The sequence below is a fragment of the Schistosoma mansoni genome (assembly GCF_000237925.1).
Source record: "Schistosoma mansoni, WGS project CABG00000000 data, supercontig 0126, strain Puerto Rico, whole genome shotgun sequence".
Taxonomy (NCBI): Eukaryota; Metazoa; Platyhelminthes; class Trematoda; order Strigeidida; family Schistosomatidae; genus Schistosoma; species Schistosoma mansoni.
The window spans coordinates 370,418-393,506 of NW_017386035.1; the positions used below are offsets into that span (position 1 = coordinate 370,418).

At 35.4% G+C, this 23,089-nt stretch overlaps 1 protein-coding gene across 1 annotated transcript in view; it reads left to right on the plus strand.

Moving 5' to 3' along the window:
• Nucleotides 1–9,565: 9,565 nt before the first annotated feature.
• Nucleotides 9,566–23,089, plus strand: part of Smp_130480 (TBC1 domain family member 15, putative) — a gene marked incomplete at its 3' end in the record, with an annotated part of 32,436 nt that continues 18,912 nt past the window's right edge. Inside the window, exons 1-8 of the mRNA XM_018790042.1 lie at nt 9,566–9,603; nt 11,569–11,685; nt 11,725–11,767; nt 11,807–12,014; nt 17,302–17,382; nt 17,971–18,259; nt 19,761–19,901; nt 21,785–21,888. Coding sequence (XP_018646390.1) covers nt 9,601–9,603; nt 11,569–11,685; nt 11,725–11,767; nt 11,807–12,014; nt 17,302–17,382; nt 17,971–18,259; nt 19,761–19,901; nt 21,785–21,888 — 986 coding nt within the window. The 5' untranslated portion in view covers nt 9,566–9,600. The remainder of the gene's footprint in view (nt 9,604–11,568; nt 11,686–11,724; nt 11,768–11,806; nt 12,015–17,301; nt 17,383–17,970; nt 18,260–19,760; nt 19,902–21,784; nt 21,889–23,089) is intronic.

Consider the following 23,089-nt stretch of genomic DNA (forward strand, 5'->3'; position numbering starts at 1 on the left):
TTATCATGACAGAGAATCTCATCCACATATTCATTTACTTATATAAGAGGGTGTTTAAGTCGAATTCGATATTGTTAACTATATGGTAACATATCGAAACAAACTTAAGTTCTACTTAAAAGTGATAAGCAATAGTAACTAACTATTTGTAAATCCTATTATTTTTTTAGAAATCACAATTACAATTATGTGTTATACGGCTAAAATTTATGATGTCTAGTTCTAATTAAAGGAATATTTCAGTCAAAAGTTTGTTGGTAGTCCTAAAAGTATTTTCACAGTTGAAATCATGAGTCAATTGAAGCTAGACCACCATCGAAAACCTGGAAGCACTGGACGGCCGTTTCGTCCTATTATGGGACTCCTCAGCAGTGCGCATCCACGATCCCGCACTCGCGAGACTCGAACCCAGGACCTACCAGTATCGAGCCGAAGCCCTTAACCGATAGACCACTGAGCCGGCATCCAACGGTGTTAATGTCTAACTTCAACCAATCCACGATTTTGAGCGACCGTTCACCAATTGTCTTCAGTGAGCTGATATCTCTACAACAGACTTGGTAGAACTCCACTGGCCACTGCTTCCCACTGGAACTCAAGGAAATATCTCTTGAAGTCAGTCACTAGTGAGCATATGATTATAGATCAGAGGGGGTTTTGTGGAGAATTTAGTATTTTCACAGTTGAAATCATGAGTCAATTGAAGCTAGACCACCATCGAAAACCTGGAAGCACTGGACGGCTGTTTCGTCCTATTATGGGACTCCTCAGCAGTGCGCATCCACGATCCCGCACTCGAAAAAATAATCACAAAATAATCATTGATGAATGCTACTGATGTGCACCGAATTGATACATAATTTTTCAAATAGTATTAGGTTGCAATCAAAGCTGAGTGAAATAAGATATAAAATTATGGACATTTGATTTTACAGTGGTATTTGGAATTACGTTTCCACTGACTATTTTTGTAAGTGATCAAACTCAGGACATTCAGTCCTCATGACCATCACAAAGCAGTCGAAATGATTATTATGCAATATTGCAGATCAATTAAAGTTGAAAACTTAAATCATTAGATACCAATCCATTAACTTAAAAGTTATTCTCTCGCCACGAACCCTGAAGATCCTAGATTTGATCCCTAGTGAGGTTTTGGATAAGAGTGATGAGAAATCCTATACTAGAACGATACAGCTGTCTAGCAGTACCTGGTTTTATGCGGTTGTCCAACCGACGTCAGGTAATAATGCAGAAATACTATAACTAGAATTTTCTTCATGCTTAATAGTTGATTGAGCTTATTACTAACTCTCTAGTTCTGAAAAATAAAATTTATTCGTTAAAAGTGAACAAATAATCACTAAACAAAGAGGATATACACGTCAAAAATACCCCCAAAAAGGATCATCTAAACCCTAGACCATCATTCTTGGCAAGATTAACGACTTTGAAAGCACATAACATGTCAGATGATTTTAGTTTACAGATTATCGATTCCATAACAGTTTATCTTTAAATACCTATGCATGGACTATGTATGATATTGAAGTGCTAAACATCTAAATAGCAATATATAGTTAAATAATTGCATCTAAATTTTGATTCAATTGCCATAGGCTTATATTTCCATGGGTATTAAGAGAAATTGAATTAAATAAATGTAACGGGAGATGTGTAGATTAGACACGTTTCACTACTGTAGCTGTTAAAAAGTTGTATATTTCCAAATTTAAGAAAAATAGACCATCTATTATTATTCATAAGGCAATGTACTAGGTTGGATATCAAATTTATTATGCATCAATCAGTGTTATTAATTAGATGCTAATAAGCATTATTGAAATTCTCAATACAAATTGTAATGGTTACAGTACATCACTGTAGTGTGTGTAATCTTAAAACCACACCAGTGGGTGCTTATCATTGTAGTTTCTGTATTGCGAGAATATGTTTTTGTTTATCTCAAAAGTTATAGTCAAAAATCTTAATTTCTTTAATAATATTTACATAGAACCAAGACGAATTGGACATCCTTATCAGAGTAGAATACCTAGAAAACGAAAAAAACCAAGAGCATCATTCACAAGATATCAAGTAAGTGAAACTTTTATTTTCTCGATAAAATAACTTTTAATTACTTTGACAATTCATAGAAAATGAGAAAGAAATGGCTAGTCTGGGTAATTTATCATCGGATGTGTAGAAAACAATAAGTGTAGTTTACCTGCACTAAAAGTTCTTTGGATTGCTCTGTGTCACTTTAGTATTAGCATTTCGCTGGATGCATCGCCTTTTAATTGTCAGCGAATATATAGAGGTTTTTGCTCACAGTTAGACATTCCTTTATGCTCTCTTTTCTCAGCTACATATTGGTTTGTAAATTTCTTCAGATATCCATTCCCTTCAGAGTTGTATACAATGCCTTTGTTTCGTCTTCAACAGCATCTGAGGAGCATGTGGTCTTGATTTTATAGTGAAGTGTCTTAATCAGACTCCTATTTTATTGTACAAGAACAAAACTAAAAAAATTTACATATTGGCTAGTCCAATTAATTGTCTTATTTATGTTTTTTCTTAGTGATCCATCTTTTCTTCTTGTAGGTAGAATATATAATATATTCGAAAAATGCATTTTTTTTTGGTAAAATTCGCTTGAACTTTTCATGGGTTATCCGAATAAGTAAGGATGGAAGGAACAATATGATACTAGAACTGGGTTAGTTACTAGGTTCAGTAACCCCAGTTAAGTATCAATTAATTCACATTTCCAACTCATTTTATACACTTATTTTAGTACAACTAACATTATTTAAATAATTTAATTGGAAATTTTACGTACACATTAATTATTGTTGATACTTTTCACATTTTTTTCTTGAATCAACTATGTATAATTTAGATAAATTGTTTATTTTTTGGTTATTTTATCTGACTTGTTAACAGGTGACAACACTCGAGAGAAAGTTTCGTCAACAAAAGTACTTGGCTTCGACAGAGAGGAATGAACTAGCAAACTTATTAAAAATGACTGATGTACAAGTGAAAACATGGTTTCAAAATCGTCGAACGAAATGGAGGTTAGACGATAATCGTATAATGGTTCAAAATGTTTGTTCATTTAGTATGTTACAAAATATAGTTCAGTTCAAATATCGTGAGTGACCAGTTATTTAAGTTCCGGGAAGGAACTTCATTTAGACAATCAATTTACTCGAAACGTCTTAGATTATACGGTTAATTTTCTTTGCTAAATAATACTTTTTCAAGTAGTCTTGTTTACGTGCAAAGTAAAGTTATCTATAACACATTCAAACAACAGATGATAGTTTGTGGGATGGGATAAATTTCGTAGTGCATCTGTCTCTGAATCTTCAATAAGTGTGCATTTCCTTAAAATTCTCGTTCATTTAGTGAGTAAGTACTATATATAAGAGCATAATTTTCACTGTGGATTTTATTTCAAGCTATAACTTTCACTTCATTCTCTTTTTTCACCTGGTAAGTTGAGATGCGCTACGCTAGCATGTACACCAAAGACATATATAGATAGCCTTTGATGGTTAAAATAAAGTTCACAATGAAATTACACTCTTATATACGACAATAACGCTTTAAATAGAAAGAAAAATGCTTGATAATGCTAGATATTTAAGGCACTCTTATTGGAAACAGATGGTTATTCTCACACTAGATTGTCTTTCGGAGATAAAATTTTAAATCAAATTTACCTGGAAATTCAACCCTGGGATTCAAAATGCTTAAACCATTTGAATTCAATCGACTAGGTTGAACTGGTTTGTTCAGAAAACATTATTAAGTGACAAATGATCAGACTTTATTAAGTCTCAGTAGGCAAAAGTTAACAAACCACCGTCATCATTATCCAAGTAACAATTATGTAAGATTCTTGTGTCAACGATCACAACTGAGACCCAAACTCAATGATTTCCATTAAAAACTGCATTTACAATACAATTAAATAATTAAAATGTTATCAGATCGTGCAGTTAATCAATATTTCATATCCTCTCCGTTCTATGGAAATGTATTGCTCATAAGACAGTTATATTTCCTTACTGAATTATAAGCTTAAAGTGTTATACTAAATAGTTAAATTAAATTCGATAACAGATTACAAAATACATTTGATAGTAGTTTTCATAATCAACTGATATCACATAGAGGATCATTGAACACTAGAGAATGAAATGATTATCTTCAAGTTCCACATAATGATTAAGAAATGTCATCAGTTAACTGAATTACCCTGAAAGAAGACCGAAGATTCTGACATCGATTCTGTGAGTTCGTACTAATGAAGAGTCATAAACCATGACAGACTATTCGGTCAGTGATTTCTTGTTCTTAACAGTGTTAGAACTGATGTAATTTATTGTAGTGACCATGTTCAAAGTAAACGAACATCTTAAAAACCATTCATCTTGACAATAAACTATTTTAATCGCTGAAAATCTCAATCATATTAAAGCAGATATATGAACGAAGAATATTCTTCTCAAAAATTTCTCTTCAGGGTTTACAATTATATATCCAGAATAATATTTCATAAAATTGGATATGTTTCAAGCAAATTACATCATTTAAAACCATAGTATGTGAATTAAGGATCGTTTATGACATACCGTAAATTAAAATCATTAACGTTTGGGTGACTAATATGAAGTGTTAACCTGAATAACTTTATACGTTAAATGAAACTGTGTGATAAATGATCAGAATAAATATGGTCAATATGGGGTGAGAGAGGTAATAATGTAATTACTAAACAGAAATCATGTAACATGTAGAACAATGTGAATTGGGTGAATAGGGGTAGATCTCTCAGAATTTTATTTAATGTATAAAATTATTCAAGTTAACACTTAATATTGGTCACTTCAACATTAACGATTTGATTTTAATAGTTGAATTCATGAATCGATCTAAGTTATACCACCATTGAAACCCTAAATGTACTGAACGGCCGTTTCGTCCTAGTATGGGACTCCTCAACAATGCGCATCTACGATCTACCTTATAGATCGACTCATGGATCCAACTTTTTAAATTACTACAGTCTCTACAAATCCCCATTCTGATTTTACTTTATATTACAAAAAATTCTTAATTCACATGCTATGATTTTAAATTATCTAATTTGCTTTAAACCTTCTCAATTTTATGGATTATTAATTTGGATATATAATTGTAAAACCTGAAGACAAATTATTGAAAAGAATATACTTAGTTCATAAATCTGTATTTTAGCAAAGTATTTATTTATCATCCATCTGTCTTATCTGTACAATTTTTACATGTGTGGCAATACTTCATAATTAAATGAACTATTTATTTCCAGGAGACAAATAAATGAGGAACGCGAAACAGAATGGAGGGCCACGGGACGTTTTTTGATAAGTTTACATTCTCAGCTGAATTTACTTAAAGAAAACCTACATATGAGTAACAATCAAACATTTTATTCCACGTTGAGTGGTTAGATATATTGAAGAATAACTGAAATCAACTTAAATATGTAAACTATTATGCTGATATTCCTTAAATTGACAGTTTTTTTTCCTTATCGTTCGGTCATACACTCACCTGATCTACTGAATTTGTAATTTTTAATTGAGATACACGCTTGTATGTCTATCTTTGTTGTCAAATCAGACTGGATCACCAAAAGGAATATTAACCCTTAATCTTCATAAAAAATGCATCACGTATATATATTATAAATATATATAACTTTTTTCTTCTCGCTAAATTATCTTTTATTCATGGTGGACTACAGAAACTAGAAAACGACGTGAAAAAAACAAATTCAATAAAAAACTGTCAAGATAATTATGGACACTGAAAAAACTGTGCGAATGAACAAATGGTATACTACGGTGTTCTATAGAATAATTAGCAGCGAAATTCGTCACAAACTAAAATTATCAAGCAAAACATTATTATGTTACGATACTCCTTAAATTCCTAGCAATGTATTTTTTTGACAAAATTTGATTTCAAGCTATTCTATGTTATAATTCAGCTTGGAGAACGGAAGAAACTCGAAAATCACTTCCGAGTAATTGTGGTGTTTAGTAGTATTTGTCATATCTAGAGCTTGGATTCTTAATATACTGCGTATAACTTGAGCACTCAAACACAAGAACCCTCTCAAGTCGCAAATGAGAAGACAAAAGAAGACTGGAGAAAGTGCTTGTTGGGCAAGAATTAAAAGGTACAGGAAATCATGAGTGTTTATAGATGTTAGCGTTTGTTATATCATCATTATAATTCAACAAATCCGCAAAGAGGGATGTTATGCTACTGACCAACGGTAGCACGTCACGTTGATGTTCTAGAAAGCTCCATTGCGTTCAGATTGGACGGAACACTTTGGCTCATCTGGGGCCTCTGGAGGCTCCGTCGTTCCAGCACCCCCCGGGATAAGATTTCTTCCTTGAATCCACTTGTAGCCTGACGACTGGTTTGCCAAGGCTTTCCATTTTCTTCGCTGTCTTTCTGGTACAAGTCTTGTTTTAAATATTCTTGGGAGTCTGTGTCGTTGATATGTCTGAGATTAACTCGAGTGGGAGATTTAGCTGATTATTTCGAGTGGGCACCACTCTTCCATCTTTAAAGATTTAGTTTGTGTGTCTGATGCATGTGCCACAAGAATATCTTCTGTCAGTTTTGACTGGGAACCTATTGATCTTGATAACGCATCAACTTACCCGAGAGCGTTAGTCGACTGATACTCGATCGTGAAATCTTAACCCTGAAGTATTATCGCACATCGTTGTAGTGGGTTAGCCGTGTGAACAGGAATCCCATTCTTCGACCCCAATACAGCCAGTCATGGCTTATGGTCTGCTATTAAAGTGAATTGCTGACCAAATATCATCTTGTGGAACACTTTTGCTGCAAAGATAATTGATAGAGCCTCCTTCTCAATTTGACTATAGTTTCGTTCTGCTGTTATCATGGACCTGATAACATAGGAGATTGCTTTCTCAGACCATCAGGGAAAATGAAAGAGATTACTTCTTCACTACCATAGTTAGAAGCATCTGGAGCAACAACTATCGGTAGGAAAGGATCATAATGCGTCAGCAAGAGACTGGAAGCTAGGAGTTGCTTGATCGCTGGCCAATCACATTTCGCACGCAGACGATGAGAGGAAGGTAGCGTAATGACTGACCAATCCCAAAAAGGATTGTAGAGTAGGGATATCCATAGGTCCAGGCATAGTTTTCACAGCTTCAATGTTCCTTGGATGTGCTCGTCTTCCATTTTTATTTATTGTGAAGCTGAGATACTGCAGTTGCTTCATAGTACAGTCGCATTTTTCCGCACGGAGGTGTAAACCATATTCCACTATGCATTCTAGCACCCAATCCTTTTTGTAAGTTCGTTTTGTCTGCTCCTTTAGAGTTTCATTTAGTCCGGTGAAATAGTCTGCACATAGGCGAACGCTCCCATCAAACTTTTAAACCACCATTATTGGAACAGCCGAACCTGAGAAGTTTACAGGTCCTATAACACCCATTTTCTGAAGCCCTTCTAATTCTTGTTCAAGTACTGGAGGGGTAGCATAAGGCAAGAAACTCTTAGGTCGAGAAACGAGAGTGGCTCCGGGTTTGATGGTTAGTAGTGCTTGCCTTTCGTATACTCTCCCAGTCCTTCTATAAACACGTGATGGTGTCTTTGTAGCACAGCATTTTTCTGCTTCCACTCTAAGGGGTTGTAGTGACCGGCCAGTCTCGATAAGAACACGATTGGAATAACGGAAACAGTTATTATTATTGTAACCAGTTGTACCAGAGATTGTTTTACTGTATTTGTTTAACTGTATCAGTTTCACTTCTTGTTTCACTCTCCGCCTTGTTTGGTTCGAACTTGCTCACGCACTGCTCATTTTGCCTGTACTCTTTGGCACGTCTCGGTATTATTTCTATACCACGAGATCGCTAATAAATATATTTGATCTGGATTAATAAAGCCTTCTGATTTACGAGTTATCAAAGGAACCAAGTCGTTTCTGGGCGCGTAAACGAATTGTAGTGGTGATCATAGTCCGTCTTCGACTCGACATCCACTACAGGGTTATCAGATGCTGTTAATCGAAAGCCTTGCTAGTTATAGTATCTCTATCAGACCTATCCCTAACAAGTCAAGTGCTGAATTCTTTGTAAGAAATAATGTTACATTAGTTGTCACTTTATCTTTAGAAAAAGTACTTCTCCAACAATATTTACCTTCCCACCAGATACATCGTGTGATAGTTGCGTTGTTATATGAACTGGGGAAATCCCGATACTTTTCCAAATCTCTGGGATGACCAGAATGGTATCAGATGGTGTATAAAGTTGAAAACGAGTACGTTGTTTATTAATATCAAAAGTTACATACTTTTTTCGGCAGTGAATTCGCGCTCTGTTATGAGATATTTCGCGAGTTATCGCACTGGATCTGTAATACCTGAAATAGGTTTTCGAGGAATGACCGTGGGTTCTTTTCCTGTGGCTGTATTCTTTATAGGCATTCCGATGACATTTAATACAACAATAGTTTTCATCTGGCAAAACTTCTTGTCATGCCACTCACCGCGTAATCAGCATGAGGATGGAGGCTATTTGTTTGAACTATATTGAATAAGTACAAATAATCTTTCTGCAATTTATTACCTGCACATATGATGACCGGTACTGTTTTCAACAAGAGAAGTGCCATGTTTTAAGTTCACCAAATTCTGATATTCACTAGACGCCTCTTGTAGCACTATATTTGGACACTGTTCAATTCAACTTACAATTTCGGTTTTACATGTTGACAATTTCAGGTAACTGCAAGCTGCACATAAAAACAAGACACTTAAGCCGGTCTTCCGTCATTGCCGATAAGTTGAAACACCCAGACACTCGATTTACTATGCTAGCATGTTGCACCCAGTCATCATCTCCAACTTCAGCCAACCTAAGACAGTGGCAACGAATAATGAATAACGAAGACTGTTCACCAAAGATTTGAAATTAAATTGCAACCTTTGCATCGTATGAGAGGTCTCTGGTTTTCATGTGGAGAACGAAGTTGGAGTAATGTATACATTCAGTATCTAAGGAATCATCGGTCCAAGTAAACACCACAAAAATATCCCACATATATTTAATGCGCAACCGTCGACAGTCAAAGATTGACAAAATATGAATATCGATCGAAAAATTTCAGTTAACGTTTACAAATCAAACAATATAATATAAAGTGGCAAATCATAAATCGAGTGGCGCGTTTAATTCGGTTGAAGCTTAACATCATGTGAGGCTTACTATGAAAATCTATAGGAGTTTTGTTAAAATATGTAAATAGAAGTCACCAGAATAATTATTACTAACTCTGTGGATATGTCAGTGACTATGATTAAAATCATGGATTTTTGGAAGTTCATCTCATTCATCTAGTGAATAGGGTTTTTATAAATCATTTGCTTCATTGTCTGGATGTTTATTAACCGAAATTGTGAAAGTTTGTTTGAACCCTTCGCCATGATTCAGTCTGGTTAGATGACCAGCGCGCGTGGTTTGTTTGCTAATCGATCAACGTATGGTAATTATGTGAAGCATTATTTCACTACAGTAACATGAGAAACCTCTTTGCCGAACCATTATGACTCCAGAGCATTGATTTTTAGTAGTGCTTGGAATCACCGGATCTATATAAACCAGCTTTTTGGTCCAGATGATATATATAAATATACGTGAATATGCATATGTGTTCTACTACCTATATATATTCGAATATTTGGGTGTGAATTAGAACTACGAGGCTTATTTTGGTCTAGCTTGTTCAGCCCTGGCACTTCCAATTGTATGTGGTTCTGTCTTCCGCCTCTGTATTTCGACATATCATGATATGTCGGCATTAAATGTTAAAACATTTAATATTATTGGGTTTGTTTGGTTTTAGTAATTCAGTGGAGTTGGGTCTCCAACCTCCAGTTAAAAACTGCGAAACCTAAATTTATTCGTGGAATCCCACTTATGGATTTTAATTTCATTTGTTATTACTAATACAAATGAATGAGGCCATCAGAATTGCATATTAGGATAGATCCAAAGTTGCGTGTAAGGGTTGTTTTTCATTACAAATCCATTTTGCTTTAAGTAGTGATAAAATGTGTTGGAGACCTATACGGGACTCACAAATTAGGCTTTACTCTTACTACAGATAACGCAGTTTTAGAACTGAGACATCAATGTAACATACTTTCCTACATTGTGTCCTAAAGATCAAACGTTAGTAAGTGGTATTCTGACGGGAAGATCCATTTCGGTGGATAAGTTTAGTTAGTATCCAGTTGATTGTTAACTGTATTTACTCACAAATATGACTACTTTAGTTTTAACGTTTTCATAGAAATTTTACATTTTGTATACACTTTCTGTTATCACTGATAGTTCCTTTTCACTCCTTGGAAATCCTATAAACTGTAATTATTGTGCCCATTTGTGCATAAGGCTTTTCATCATAGTCACTGACATATCCACCGAGTTAATAATAATTATTCTGGTGATTTCTATTTACATATTTTAACAAAACTCCTATAGATTTTCGTAGTAAGCCTCACATGATGTTAAGCTTCAACCAAATTACACGCATCACTTCACTAATCGTTTTTCCTCTTTTGTTCTTTTATTACTGCTACGCTAAGCATTCGTGGTTTGTTTCCCCTGTTTCATCGAAATCTAAATGCATCCGGCACTTTTTATATTGTTTAATCTATTGAAACTTGGGAGTAAGCTTTGTGATATAGCAGGTGTTTAAGTATACAAATTGATATAGACATTGTCTAGGTCAGTATTTTGTCAATAACTGAGTGGTAAACGAGGTTGTGAAATGGACAATGTTTGGCTTCAAACCCTTATATTTTTGTGGAAATAAGTGAGCTATTTTGGAAAACCAATTAGCATTCGAAATCGGTAGCAAAAGTTTAAAGCCATATTTCCTAATCAGAAAACCGAAACTACCTATGCTGTCATTGCTACCACAACTCGGCATATACGTGCGTGTGTTCATAGTACTATCATTTTTATTACGCCACCATAAAAAGAACACAAATAGTGTCTCTGAAAGTATTTAACCACAAGTATGGAATAAAAGTTACGGTGTGTGAATGAAATAAAGAGCTATAAGGTACAGTCATAACAGAGATATTGTGTAAGCTCAACAATAATCATTCAAGCCGCTTTAAGAGATCTCTCATATCGCAAAGTTTTACATAATTATACTATTTCTCAGTCCCCTTCGTGTGTTTTCGTTATCAATAAAACGCTTTTGTTACTCAAAGTTGTTTGTTTGTTTGACAAAAAATTGTCCGTTTAGGTGTTTGACAAACTTGTCTTCCAAAGTTCCTTTGTTATAACCAAATAGGCAACTTTTGTTATTGCACGTAAGTTTATAGCACACTGCAAGGCTCTTCTCCCTTTTGTTCCATGTTAGTAATAGTGTCAATTGTTCTCAACTCATTTTGCCTACAGTGTGGTTTATGTGGTTAGTTTCGTAATTTTTCAGAACGGATCAGGAAACACTGATTGCAGAAAATGGGAGGACGTCTACTTGATGTATATTTCGAACCAATGCCCGACAGATAGTATTTCAATCAAGGGAACATTGTTCTTAACAGATCATGTTAGTTTGGAATTCGTGTATAATTACAATTTTTGTTAGGGATCAAAAGTAAGTATTCACTGGGTACCCCATCATGATCAAGGTAGATTTCACTGTCATTCCTATTTAGATTACCTTATAGACTCGTCATTATCCCAAGAAGATAGAAAAGGTTATGAAATCGATATTAGGGATATGGATTTTCTTGTTATACGAAAGGCCCCATGCTTTCCTTGTCGTGGAGTGTATTTATCCTTAAAATCACAAAAACCTTATGGCCCATTCGAGTTCCGTAAAGGTGGTTCAAGTTCATTTTTGCAAAGTTTGAGTAGTTTGGCTGACGTTAGAAGGTGAGTGTATTTGAAATCTTTTATCTATACTGGTAGTCATAAAACCTTGTTCCGTTATTTATTGAAGTCTACAATCTTGATTTGTATTTCACCTTGCTAATAGTCAGTTCCCAACCGTTGCTGCTACCTTGACGTGGTGGTCGGGCGTGCTTGTCGTAATAAACCAATCGAGCTATACTGGCTGGAACAGTCGTTCCTCAAGGTCCTACGATGCCAGGCAGGTCGATTGAAGAACGGTAAGACTAAAAGCAGCAAACCCAAGGTCCGAGGGCGAAGTCGTACTGCTGACTGTACAGAGGTGTGACAGCAGTAAGGTGTTTCCTTCAGACAACCAGCATAACAGCGATCCTGCCTTCCCACAAGGAGGGGTGGGATCAGAAAAGGTCGACCCTAAAAATGCACACCTCACCTTATCCCACGAATATCTGTCTCCGGCGGTAAGGTCCCAACAAGTACGGAGCTAAGCGCTCAGACATAGTACTCGCAGCGGGTGACTTTAATGCCCAATTAGGCAGCTTAAATCAAACAGAAAGACATTTAGGTGGGTATTTTAGTATTCCGGCTCAACGAACCGATAATGGTGATCGTCTGTTGCAACTATGCTCAGACAATCGTTTGTTTTTAGCAAACACTAATTTTAATCATAAGGAGAGATATCGTCTAACATGGATGGGACGCCCTGCACCAAACCAACGATGGACTCAAATAGACCATATTGCCATCAGTCGTCGTCGGAGAGGCTCAATAAAAGAATGTCTCTCGTTCTGGAATGCCTATTCGGACTCCGATCGTGCTCTAATACGAGCATGTAGTTGCTCGCGCCTCACTGGATGCAGAAAAACCACACTAAGAATACCCATTAGGATTGAACTGAGGGACGAGTAAGCCAAAAGTAGATTCCAGGAACAACTGAAATTACGCCTACGTAGCTCTGAAAACGGGGCTGCCCCAGATGTTGTTTGGAAAGATGTACGAACAGCTGTGGAAACAGCAGTGACATGTATTAGTGATTTGAACCATAGGGTCACGAAAAACCAGTAGATTTCTCCTACATCTATTACACTGATAGACTCTCGTAGACTTATCCAATCAGGCTCGAAACACGATGAAGAGAGAAAATCTAGGTTAACCAAAAGTTTACAGTACGATCGTGAGCAGTGGTGGGCAACGAAAGCGAAAGAGATGGAAAAGACAGTGGCTGTAGGCAACACCAGGCAACTCTTCAGACGAATAAAAGAAACTGGAATTAAGAATTCAAGTGTAAGTGAGACTATCTCAGAAAAAGATGACACTTATCTGCTCTCAGCCCAGATGTATAGAACTACGGGAGGAACACTTTAAAGAGCAGTTCAGCTGGCCTTCAACTACTGTACAGCTACCCACCATACCCAGAAAACCTGAATAAAACATTGAATTAGGTCCCTTGACACTAACTGAAGTTCAAAAATCTGTAGCTAATCTGAAACGAGGAAGAGCAGCTGATCCAGATGGATTGGCTACAGATGATAGTCCAATTTTAGCGATTGGGTTGACTAATATTTTAGCTAAAATCTGAGAGTTATATGTAATCCCATCTGACTGGTCACAATCACTGATTGTCAAAATCATCCTGTAATAACCATAGAGGGATTAGTTTGACTAACATAGCATCTAAAATACTTGCCTCAATAATTATCGGACGCCTAACTAAGACTCATGAACTGCAAACACGAGAAAATCAGGCTGGCTTCAGACCTGGTTGTGACTGTATTTACCGCATATTCACTATTCGTCTGGTTTTATAGCACAGGCATGCTTATCGGCGTCAGACAATAATAGTTTTTCTTGACTTGAAAGCAGCGTTTGACTCTGTAGACCGAAAGGTCCTGTGACAGTGTCTGTCATTGAAAGGTGTACCTCAGAAGCACATAAACCTTGTGAAGGCTCTTTACTCGAATACTACTAGTCGAGTGAGAGCTTATAGCGAACTGTCATCTGATTTTGCATCCTCAAGTGGTGTTCGGCAAGGCTGTCCACTATCTTCTTTAATTTCACCATATACCTACTGCTGGAAAGGACTTTCACGTAGTCTAAAGTTTTTGGGATTGATCTACCAGGAGGTCCACTTATTGACTTAGATAACGCAGATGACATGGTCTTGTTTGGTGAAGACGGTGATAAAATGCGGAGTGTTTTGGTCGCACTGAGCAACAATGACAGGATGTTTGAGATGCGTTTCTCCCCGTCCGAATGCGCATTGTTGCTTCAGGACTGGCCTGCATCAACACAACACCTAAACTAAGGATAGAGAGTGAAGTAGTCTAACGCGTCTACAACTTCACTTATCTTGAAAGTCTGATCAGTCCTAATGTGTTGGTGTTCGACGAAACCTATGCACGGATTCAGAAAGCTCGTCTGGCTTTTGCCAACTCACGTCACTTATGACGAAGTAGAGGTATCCATCTATCAGTAGAAAGATGAGTATACTGCGCAGCAGTTTGTTCTATTCTACTTTACGGCTGTGAAACGTGGTCATTAAGGGTAGAAGACACTTGTAAACTACTAGTATTTGACCACAAATGCCTTAGAAATATTGCTTGCATCTGCTGGGATCACCGGGTAAGTAATAGTGAGATTAGACGCAAAGTATTAGGGAATGATGGTAAATCAGTTGATGAGGTCATGAATCTTCATCGACTGAGATGGTTGGGCCACGTGTTACGTATGCCTGAACACCGATTACCACGACGCGATATGCTGACTAGTATTGGGGATGGTTGGAAGAGAGTTAGGGGCGGCCAAACCAAAACGTGGCATCAGAGCTTGAATTCACTTACTTCTAGTCTGAGCCATGATGGTAGATGCATGCTACTTGGTTGGGGTCCGCGTGACTATCGTAATCAATGGTTGCAGACTTTGTGTGACATGGCTGAGAGTCGATCACAATGGCGTAGGTGTATACACTCTTTGTCTTCCCTTAAACCGTGAGATTAAAATTGCTCTTCCTACCAACTACTTCTTTCTTCCTGTTCTATATCTTATACACAATCTTTCTTTTATTTATTACCACCACTAAATTAACTACTATGAAGTCGGTGTTCATCTTGTTGTGCTAATGAGGTGTGGCAACGTGGACCGATGCATATATGTGCCTGGTCGTACTTTGTAGCTGACTGACTGACTAGTCAGTTTCACTATACATTTTCAGTTGAATTGTTTAAGGAAGCGCATTTCTAACTTGGTCGCGTTGATCGTTGTATCGATTTTGGTATTTCTGTCAGTACAAAGCGATGTTTAGTTCATCTTTGTTAGAAGTCAGCTAAGAACCAACCAGGAAAACTCAACAAAAATCCGTTGATTTGATTTTATACCCAGGTCTTAGGAAAAGGAATAAAGTGCGGCTCATGCCCAAACAAATTGAATGGCAGACAGCCAAATCTTATAATACCTAAAACATTTTAATTCTTACCAAGGTACTTTTCACGTATTGATTAATAAGTTTTCACAATTCATATCTTTGGTCGCTGGGTTTTGAATACAATCGAACCATTCTTAATATAGCCGATAAAACCTTGTTATACAAACTCTTAAATGATGTTCATCGGGCCCTCAGATTATAAACCCTGCTTGGGAACCGGAAAACGTTGTTCACTGGTGATGTTTTTGTGATTTTACTGTCCAAATACTTGTAATGTAGTAATTTAACCATCTAGCTGTCCAGACTATAGAAGGCCGACAACCATACAGTCTTCTCTCATTACTAGCTATGTAGGAGTTTTCATGGCGAAAAGCTCTCCTATTTCATCTTAAAGAATTTATCATCTATGTATGTAAATATGTAAGCATTTCCAGCTAATCCTAACTATTTTAGTACACTGAGATGCTCACCCAGTTATATATCTATTTGCATTTGTTGGTGTCTAGTCTTCTAATTTCACGCCATTCAGCACTTTCCTCCTGAAATTACCAACAGTTAGCTTGTCCAAGATAACTAAGTATTATCAATATTGTTCCTTTATCTAGCCTTGCGGATCGCGGCTATCCAAGCAAACCTAATTTTCAACTCTACAGGGAACTTATAGGAATCATTACCAAGGTTTGAATTGATAATTTCGAATAAATTGAGCATTGGGTAGATTGTTATAAATAAATAATATGTTTGTAACATCCCAATGAGTATTACAAATATATTATTTATTCTGCAGGGAACTGTTTTCAAGTTTATTAGGTAGTTTTATCAGCCTATCAACTTAGAAAATATGTATGGCGACATTTGTTACTTTTGTAATCTGTATTATCTTGAGAATTCCAAACATGGGCTTGTAAGGTGGAAAACGTGTGTAGTATATAGTTATTTGACCATGATTGTCTTCGGACCATTGTACGTGTCTGGTGAGACCGTCGGGTGATGTTAGATGGTTAATCGCCAAGTAAAGATGATAAAGCTGTTGATGAAACTGTCAACATATTTCTGTTGACCTGGTTGAAACGTGTATTACTCATGGCGAGCTGCCATTGTTTCTGGTTAGTGTTGATTGTGGTTGCAGGAGTGTACGGTTGGTTTGACCGAGACATATAGCCGTGGTAATAATCATACATGTACTCATCTCTACTGCAAATGTTTTGTGTCTAACTTAGTATAACTACTACTACCTGACTGACTAGATGGCATTCTAATTCATAATCAAGGCTCTAACAATTGGATACCACAACTACTAAAACATCACTTCACACTAATCATTGATCATTAATGCAAGATGTGTTGTGAGACGCTGACTTGATTAGAGTTTACCGATTAATCAAAATGCATGGTTGACGATGTCAGGTAATATGGCTATAAATCTGTCTCGTTTTTTTAGATGCATTTCTTTATTTTCTTGTAACTTAATTACTGTATTATCTCATTCTTTTCATTCCTTGTTTCCACTTTCTCCTTTTGACCGTTCATCCTTTTATTTTTGTCCGCACTACTGCTAAAATCAATATTTTCTGTCTTAGCTCATTATCCTGCTGATTGTCTCTTGTTGTATGAATCTAAAACTGACATGTCTGTGCTAGATCGTGCGTTACTTACATTTGTAACGAATAACCTACAAACTCATCCAGTTGTCTGTAAACCATAGATTCTGTAAATATGTTAGGTTGCTTAAATCATTAAAACAGTTTTAACGTACTCCGTGTTTACTTGAAATTTAAATTTTTCTGTAATATCTTCTATACTTTGTTTTGAATTAATCGTTTTATTGTTTGGGCATATGAATGATTGCTTTGTTTATCGACTGGTTGTTATTGTTGTTCATTAATTTAGATGTCATGACGATGAGAATCGGTACATTATCAGACCTCGTCCACAATATAATTTTGCTTCTAATTACCATCTTCCTGATCCGTAAGTTTAATGAAATTGTTATTTGATTCATCAAAAGTTTTCTATACGTAATTATTGTGTATAATTCATATTCAAAGTAAAATATAATTACTTTCAATCTGAAATGATTTTGAATCACAGTTCGAAATTAAGTGTTGACTTGCAACATTTCTCTGTCTTAATTTAAGAGTTTTTGTTAATTTGTACTCTAAATTTCACCCCAGATTAACCTGAAAATTTCGGTTTTGAGTTCAAAAAATAAGCGGAAAAAATACTGTCAGTCGTACTATCCATCAAAATTTAAAGGTTTCTACTCCGATATTAAGATATAATGGGCACATATTGCATAACCGAGGTGGGTATATTTGTTTGTAACAATGTAGCATGCAAATGCCAGCTACACGGCTTCTTATTTTTCAGTAATTACCTAAACAATACTGATTGTTGATGAATAATATATTTAGTTTAATCAAATCCTGAAAATCGTTAGCTTGAGTAAATTGCTAGCATTTAAAAAGATGTTAGACAGCAGTGAATTCTGTTTACTTCTTTCATGTATGTTTGTTTATGTTTTCATTAAACCAAAATATATCTGCATTATATCATCAGTTTTGTACAAAACAAACGTCATTTCAGTTCAGCAAGAGTGGGAGGGGCAGGGCTGGTCGGGTCCCCTTTTTCCGGCCAGTTAGGTGCTTCATTAAGAAATATTGGAATACATGTCAACTCAATTGTCAGTACTATATTGTCACCTAATTTAATCGATGAAAATATAGCACCAAATAACGGTTCATCTGAAGAGTATTTTGCAAAATGTATTGCAGAAGATCTACAGAAAATCGAGGCTGCACGTTTAAGAACTACCGACGATGAAGGGGGATTTGCTGTTGTTGAACGAGTTAGTTTAAGTTTTGCTTTATTTCATTCATAGATTTTTCTCCTTTTTTATTTGCAAATAAAGTAAACTACTGTTCCTTAGAGGTAATATCAACTGATTTTGTTTGATAATGAATTTCCATATTTATTTTTGTATAGTTTAACTATATTTTTGTAACGTACTCGGTAATTTTAACCAATCGGTTGTCTTCGCTAATGATATAATGTTAGAAAAGTGATTTCGAAGAATAATTACTTCTCCTGAGTTCAATGTAAACTTGTGTTCTCAGTTACTTCATTCACCGTTGCTTTAAAAAATTTATTAGTTGCTTACTTATTAATTAAAAATGTTCATCGTTATTTTGTTGTATTACCACTCAATAAATCCCAAGTTTATAGTTGAATTCGTAAATAATCGTCCCAAATTTTATAAAATCTCTATTTCTGTGTAAATTATCCGGAATAAACACATTGAAGGTCTGACATCGCATAAAAGTACGTCCTACTATCTTTGAAGAAGTGTTAAAATCATAGCATTTATGATTTCAAAACAATTAAGTAAGTGTTTTAACTAAATAACTATCTGTTTGTGATATGATGGGATTAAAAAGTAAAATTGCATTCTTTTACTCATTGTGATTTCTGTCCAACATTACTGTCATAATTACTCAATGTAGTATTTGTTTTGTTCTTCCAGTATGGTAATTTGTTCGGTATAACACTTATTTGTTATTTTTCATATATGTGATTTCATCCTAACCATTGATCAAAATGAGTGTGCAAATCGACATATAGATGAGTATATTTTCGACTACGGTCGTCATCGTGTTTTGGGGGTAATAGATCTTCACTTGTGCCAACCTTTGTATCCTTACTTTCGCATCGTGGGAATTGCAGTTGTTCCTCGTTTTACAAGTACAAGTGACAAACGATTCCAACATAACAATTAGCGACTACCAGATATAACAATTGGCGACGGGGATGGCCCGCATCGGAATAGTTATCTCGTCATTATGTCACTGAGTCTTCTTTCCGTTCGCCGATTTCAGTGATCTCGTAATCTCTTCGAACGTAGTAACTTGGAGACGGGGCTGAAGCCCACACTTGTTATTCACGAAAAATAACTTAACTATTCTAAGGTTGATGAAATAGGACAAGAGTCCTCTATCCAATGGTTAAAAGCCGAATCAATAGACTAATGAACCATAGTGCTATACACATGTTGCTATTTATACGTGGTTAATAATCATATTTTTTGCGTAGTGTATTATACTCTAATAGCGTCCATACATGGTAAAAATACTTATCGAAAAATATGTAATACCACTACGAGAGGTTTTCTGCTAATTGGCTTCAACGATTTATTATTATTATTATTGCTATTATTAACAATGGTAATGTAAGCGAAATAGGGAAGTCTTAGTTTACATTTATGAGATTTTATTTGTTAAAATGCTAGACTTTCAAATATCAAACTTGTTAAAGGTGAGTACAAATTATTTTTATTTTACTTGTTTTTCTAGAGACCCAATCCTATTTCCCTTCCACCAATGCCCACTGTTCAGCGTTCCCTTCCACTGAATATGACCCAATGGAAAAGGTCACTGGATCCAGAAGGTCGTGTAAATCGACCTGAAAATTTACGCGAAATAATATTCAATGGCGTAAGTTAGTTATATTTACTGAAGACTTTAAATCCCCTAAAATAACACTTATTTGATTTATTCTGTAAATTCGGATTTTCGTTTCATTTTTGTGGTGAAAATACCTACAGGAACTGTCTTTATTTACTGTGACAAGAGGCAAAACGTTTTTATTGGTTTGTTGCTTATCAATTTCTCACCCTATTTTTAATGTCTTTGTAACAGACCACATCACACCATAAAGTAGGAAATAACATTTGTACAAGATCAAGCCAAAAAGTGGCTGTAATTGAGAGAAACTGTAATTAATAAACTAGAAATAACGATGGGAAATCGCATAATAATAGTCTGTAGGTCAAAATAAAGCTCATAATATGAGAGATATGAATATACACAAACTAGTTACTCAGTAGCTATGCATTAAGAATATACGTATAGTATTAGAGTGGGTTGGAGAATGCTGGTCGGCGGCCTATGCTCCATTGGGGGTAACAGACGTAAGTAAGTAATTAGTCCATAAATAAATCCCAACAGTTACTATTCATTATTCTTGTCGGGATATAACAGTTATTAAGTCCAAAAACAAACCTATTATTAAGGACAACTTAAAAAGCACCATAAAACAGCTGTTTAAAAACATAAAACTTAACCGATTAAAATATAACTACCCAAGTTTCAAACATTTCTCTTCCCAATCATTACTAATGATCTCCTTGAAATTGATTTTTATCGAAATTAATCTCTTAACTTTCACCATTATGTTGATATTGTTAATAAGTATACTGTTGTCACTACTCATTTATTGATGGTATTATATCATATGATCGGTAATTTATTTTCAATAGAATAAAATATTTTACTTTCCGTTAATAGTAAAAAAAACTTTTGGTTTCGATCAAATATATTAACGTTCTATCTGATGGAATCAAGATCATTTTTATTATTTTTTGTTTCAAAAAAAATGAATGAAAATGTATGCCTGATTAGGGTTATCAACTATCATCATGATTATTCCTATCAAGAAAATGTTAAATCTTATTTGATTGTAAAATGCTCATGAAAAGTTAATCGATTGAAGATGTAACTCGTCAAAAGTATAGATTCCCACAAAGTTCATACTATTTTGACTCTAGATAATTAGGTAGCCAATAAAAATGACTATGTTATAAGAAACTAAGTGTGTCTCTGATACCATAAACCAGTTTATAGAAGGAAATATGTTAGAATACTGTTATATCCTGGTGAAGACATAAGTACGGGTAACTTCCAGGACCTATTAATGAACTATTAATATATAAATTCACTTAGTATTGTTTGTTTGAATCTTCCCATCGATGTGTTAGGACTGCAACTGGTCAGTCTCTATGTATATATATATTCTTATTGTTTAACTATTGAGTAATCAGATTGTGTGTATCTATATTCATCTTATTATAAGCTTCATTTTGACCTATGAATTATTACTGTACGATTTACTGTCCCCAAATTATGTTCAGTTTATTGATTACTGTATCCCACGTTCACAGCCACATCTGGTTTGATCTTGTATAAATATTATTTTCTATTTTATGATATGATGCGGTCTGTCTGTCTGGTATGTAAACCGAGTATGCTTGAAATAAATGATTCGCATAGCAGAAGCTTAATTGATAGACGGATATCTCGTCTTCGCCATAGGTGACGTAAGTTGGCAAAAGTCAAACGAGCTTTTTGAATCCGTGCTGAGATTGGACATACGTATTACGTGTCCCAACCACCTAGACTAGTTATGTAATACTGTGTTTAACAATAAATGAGTATTAACTAAAGCGACTATGATTATTTTTTCTACTTTATTGGGTATATTTATCGTCATTTTCCTTCTTGTTTCGCATAATTACCATTGTTATTATTATTTCATGCAGGGTATTGAAAATGATTTAAAACCAATAGTATGGAAGTATTTACTCGGTTATTATCAATGGACTTATACAGCAGAAGAAAATGAAAGACTAAAAGCTGAAAAAAGGTTTGCTAGTTTTAAATAATATTAAAAGTATTTTATTATGTAACGTAAGTGAGTAATTTCTTGTAGGACTAAAATATATGCACTTATTGACAAAAGGTTCACATCATTATTTATGAATACTAAATTCTGTTTCGTTGCCAACCAAATATGGTAAGAAAAGGTCATTAATAAGAAGATTCGGTCATCAAACAGGCAATATATATAGCTCCACAGTAATTAATTATTTATCTTGAAATTTTCAAACATTGATTTCTTTTTACCTGTCATGAGATACGTGTGGGAAGATTATAGTTTGTTGAAACAATTCATACAAACTATCAATGACAACTTCGAATGTGTCATGTTTTAATGTAATATCTATGCTTTGACTTTGATCCCCGAATGCCCTGCTACGGCCGAGAGTGGGGAGAGTCCGCTCTCCCTCTCGAAATGCTCTCACATGACCACGCGTATATAGCCTCTGTCAGGGAAGTCATACTCACCGCCTTCTCGTAGCGGGGGTGTTGTTTACGAAATTGAGTGGACGAAAAGCGAATGTCCGGGGCTTTAACCGGATTGGTGGACACGGAAAGTCCACCTAGGGGAGTTGGAAAACCCTGATTCCAAACCAATGGTACACATGGACTCCAGAATCCTGAGGGGACAAATGGAGTACGAATCGATCGTTGGTCACCAGATAACATGAGACTGCATCTCCTCACGATGCTCCACTGCCTTGTGGACCAGATCTTTAGGTCAAAGGCTCCGGGTGTGGTCTCCTAAGAAAACCATCTGCTTCAGTTTGGGCACCCGGGCAGTATCACAATCCCTACACAAATCAAATGAAGTGTGGCGCATATGTATCTGCCGCTTTTTTGTATCAATATTTATGTGTTTAAATAAATAAATAAATTTAAAAATAAAATAGGCCTTTTTTACAAAACTTTTATTATCATTACCATCAAACTCAACTCTCTTGATTGAAGCCCTACCTATGTTTCAACATTGATTATCCATTAGTACAGATCTGTAACCCGACATACTGATAAAATCTGTTCATCTTTCTCCAGGCTTTGGTATTTAGTCATGGACATCTCATCACAAAACAAAGTGGATTTATCATCTCTTCACGGGAGGTAAATATCGATGGTTTTTAGAGATAAGGGATTTAACAGAATTAGTGATAAAATACTATCGCACAATCTTTCTTTATCCACTATTC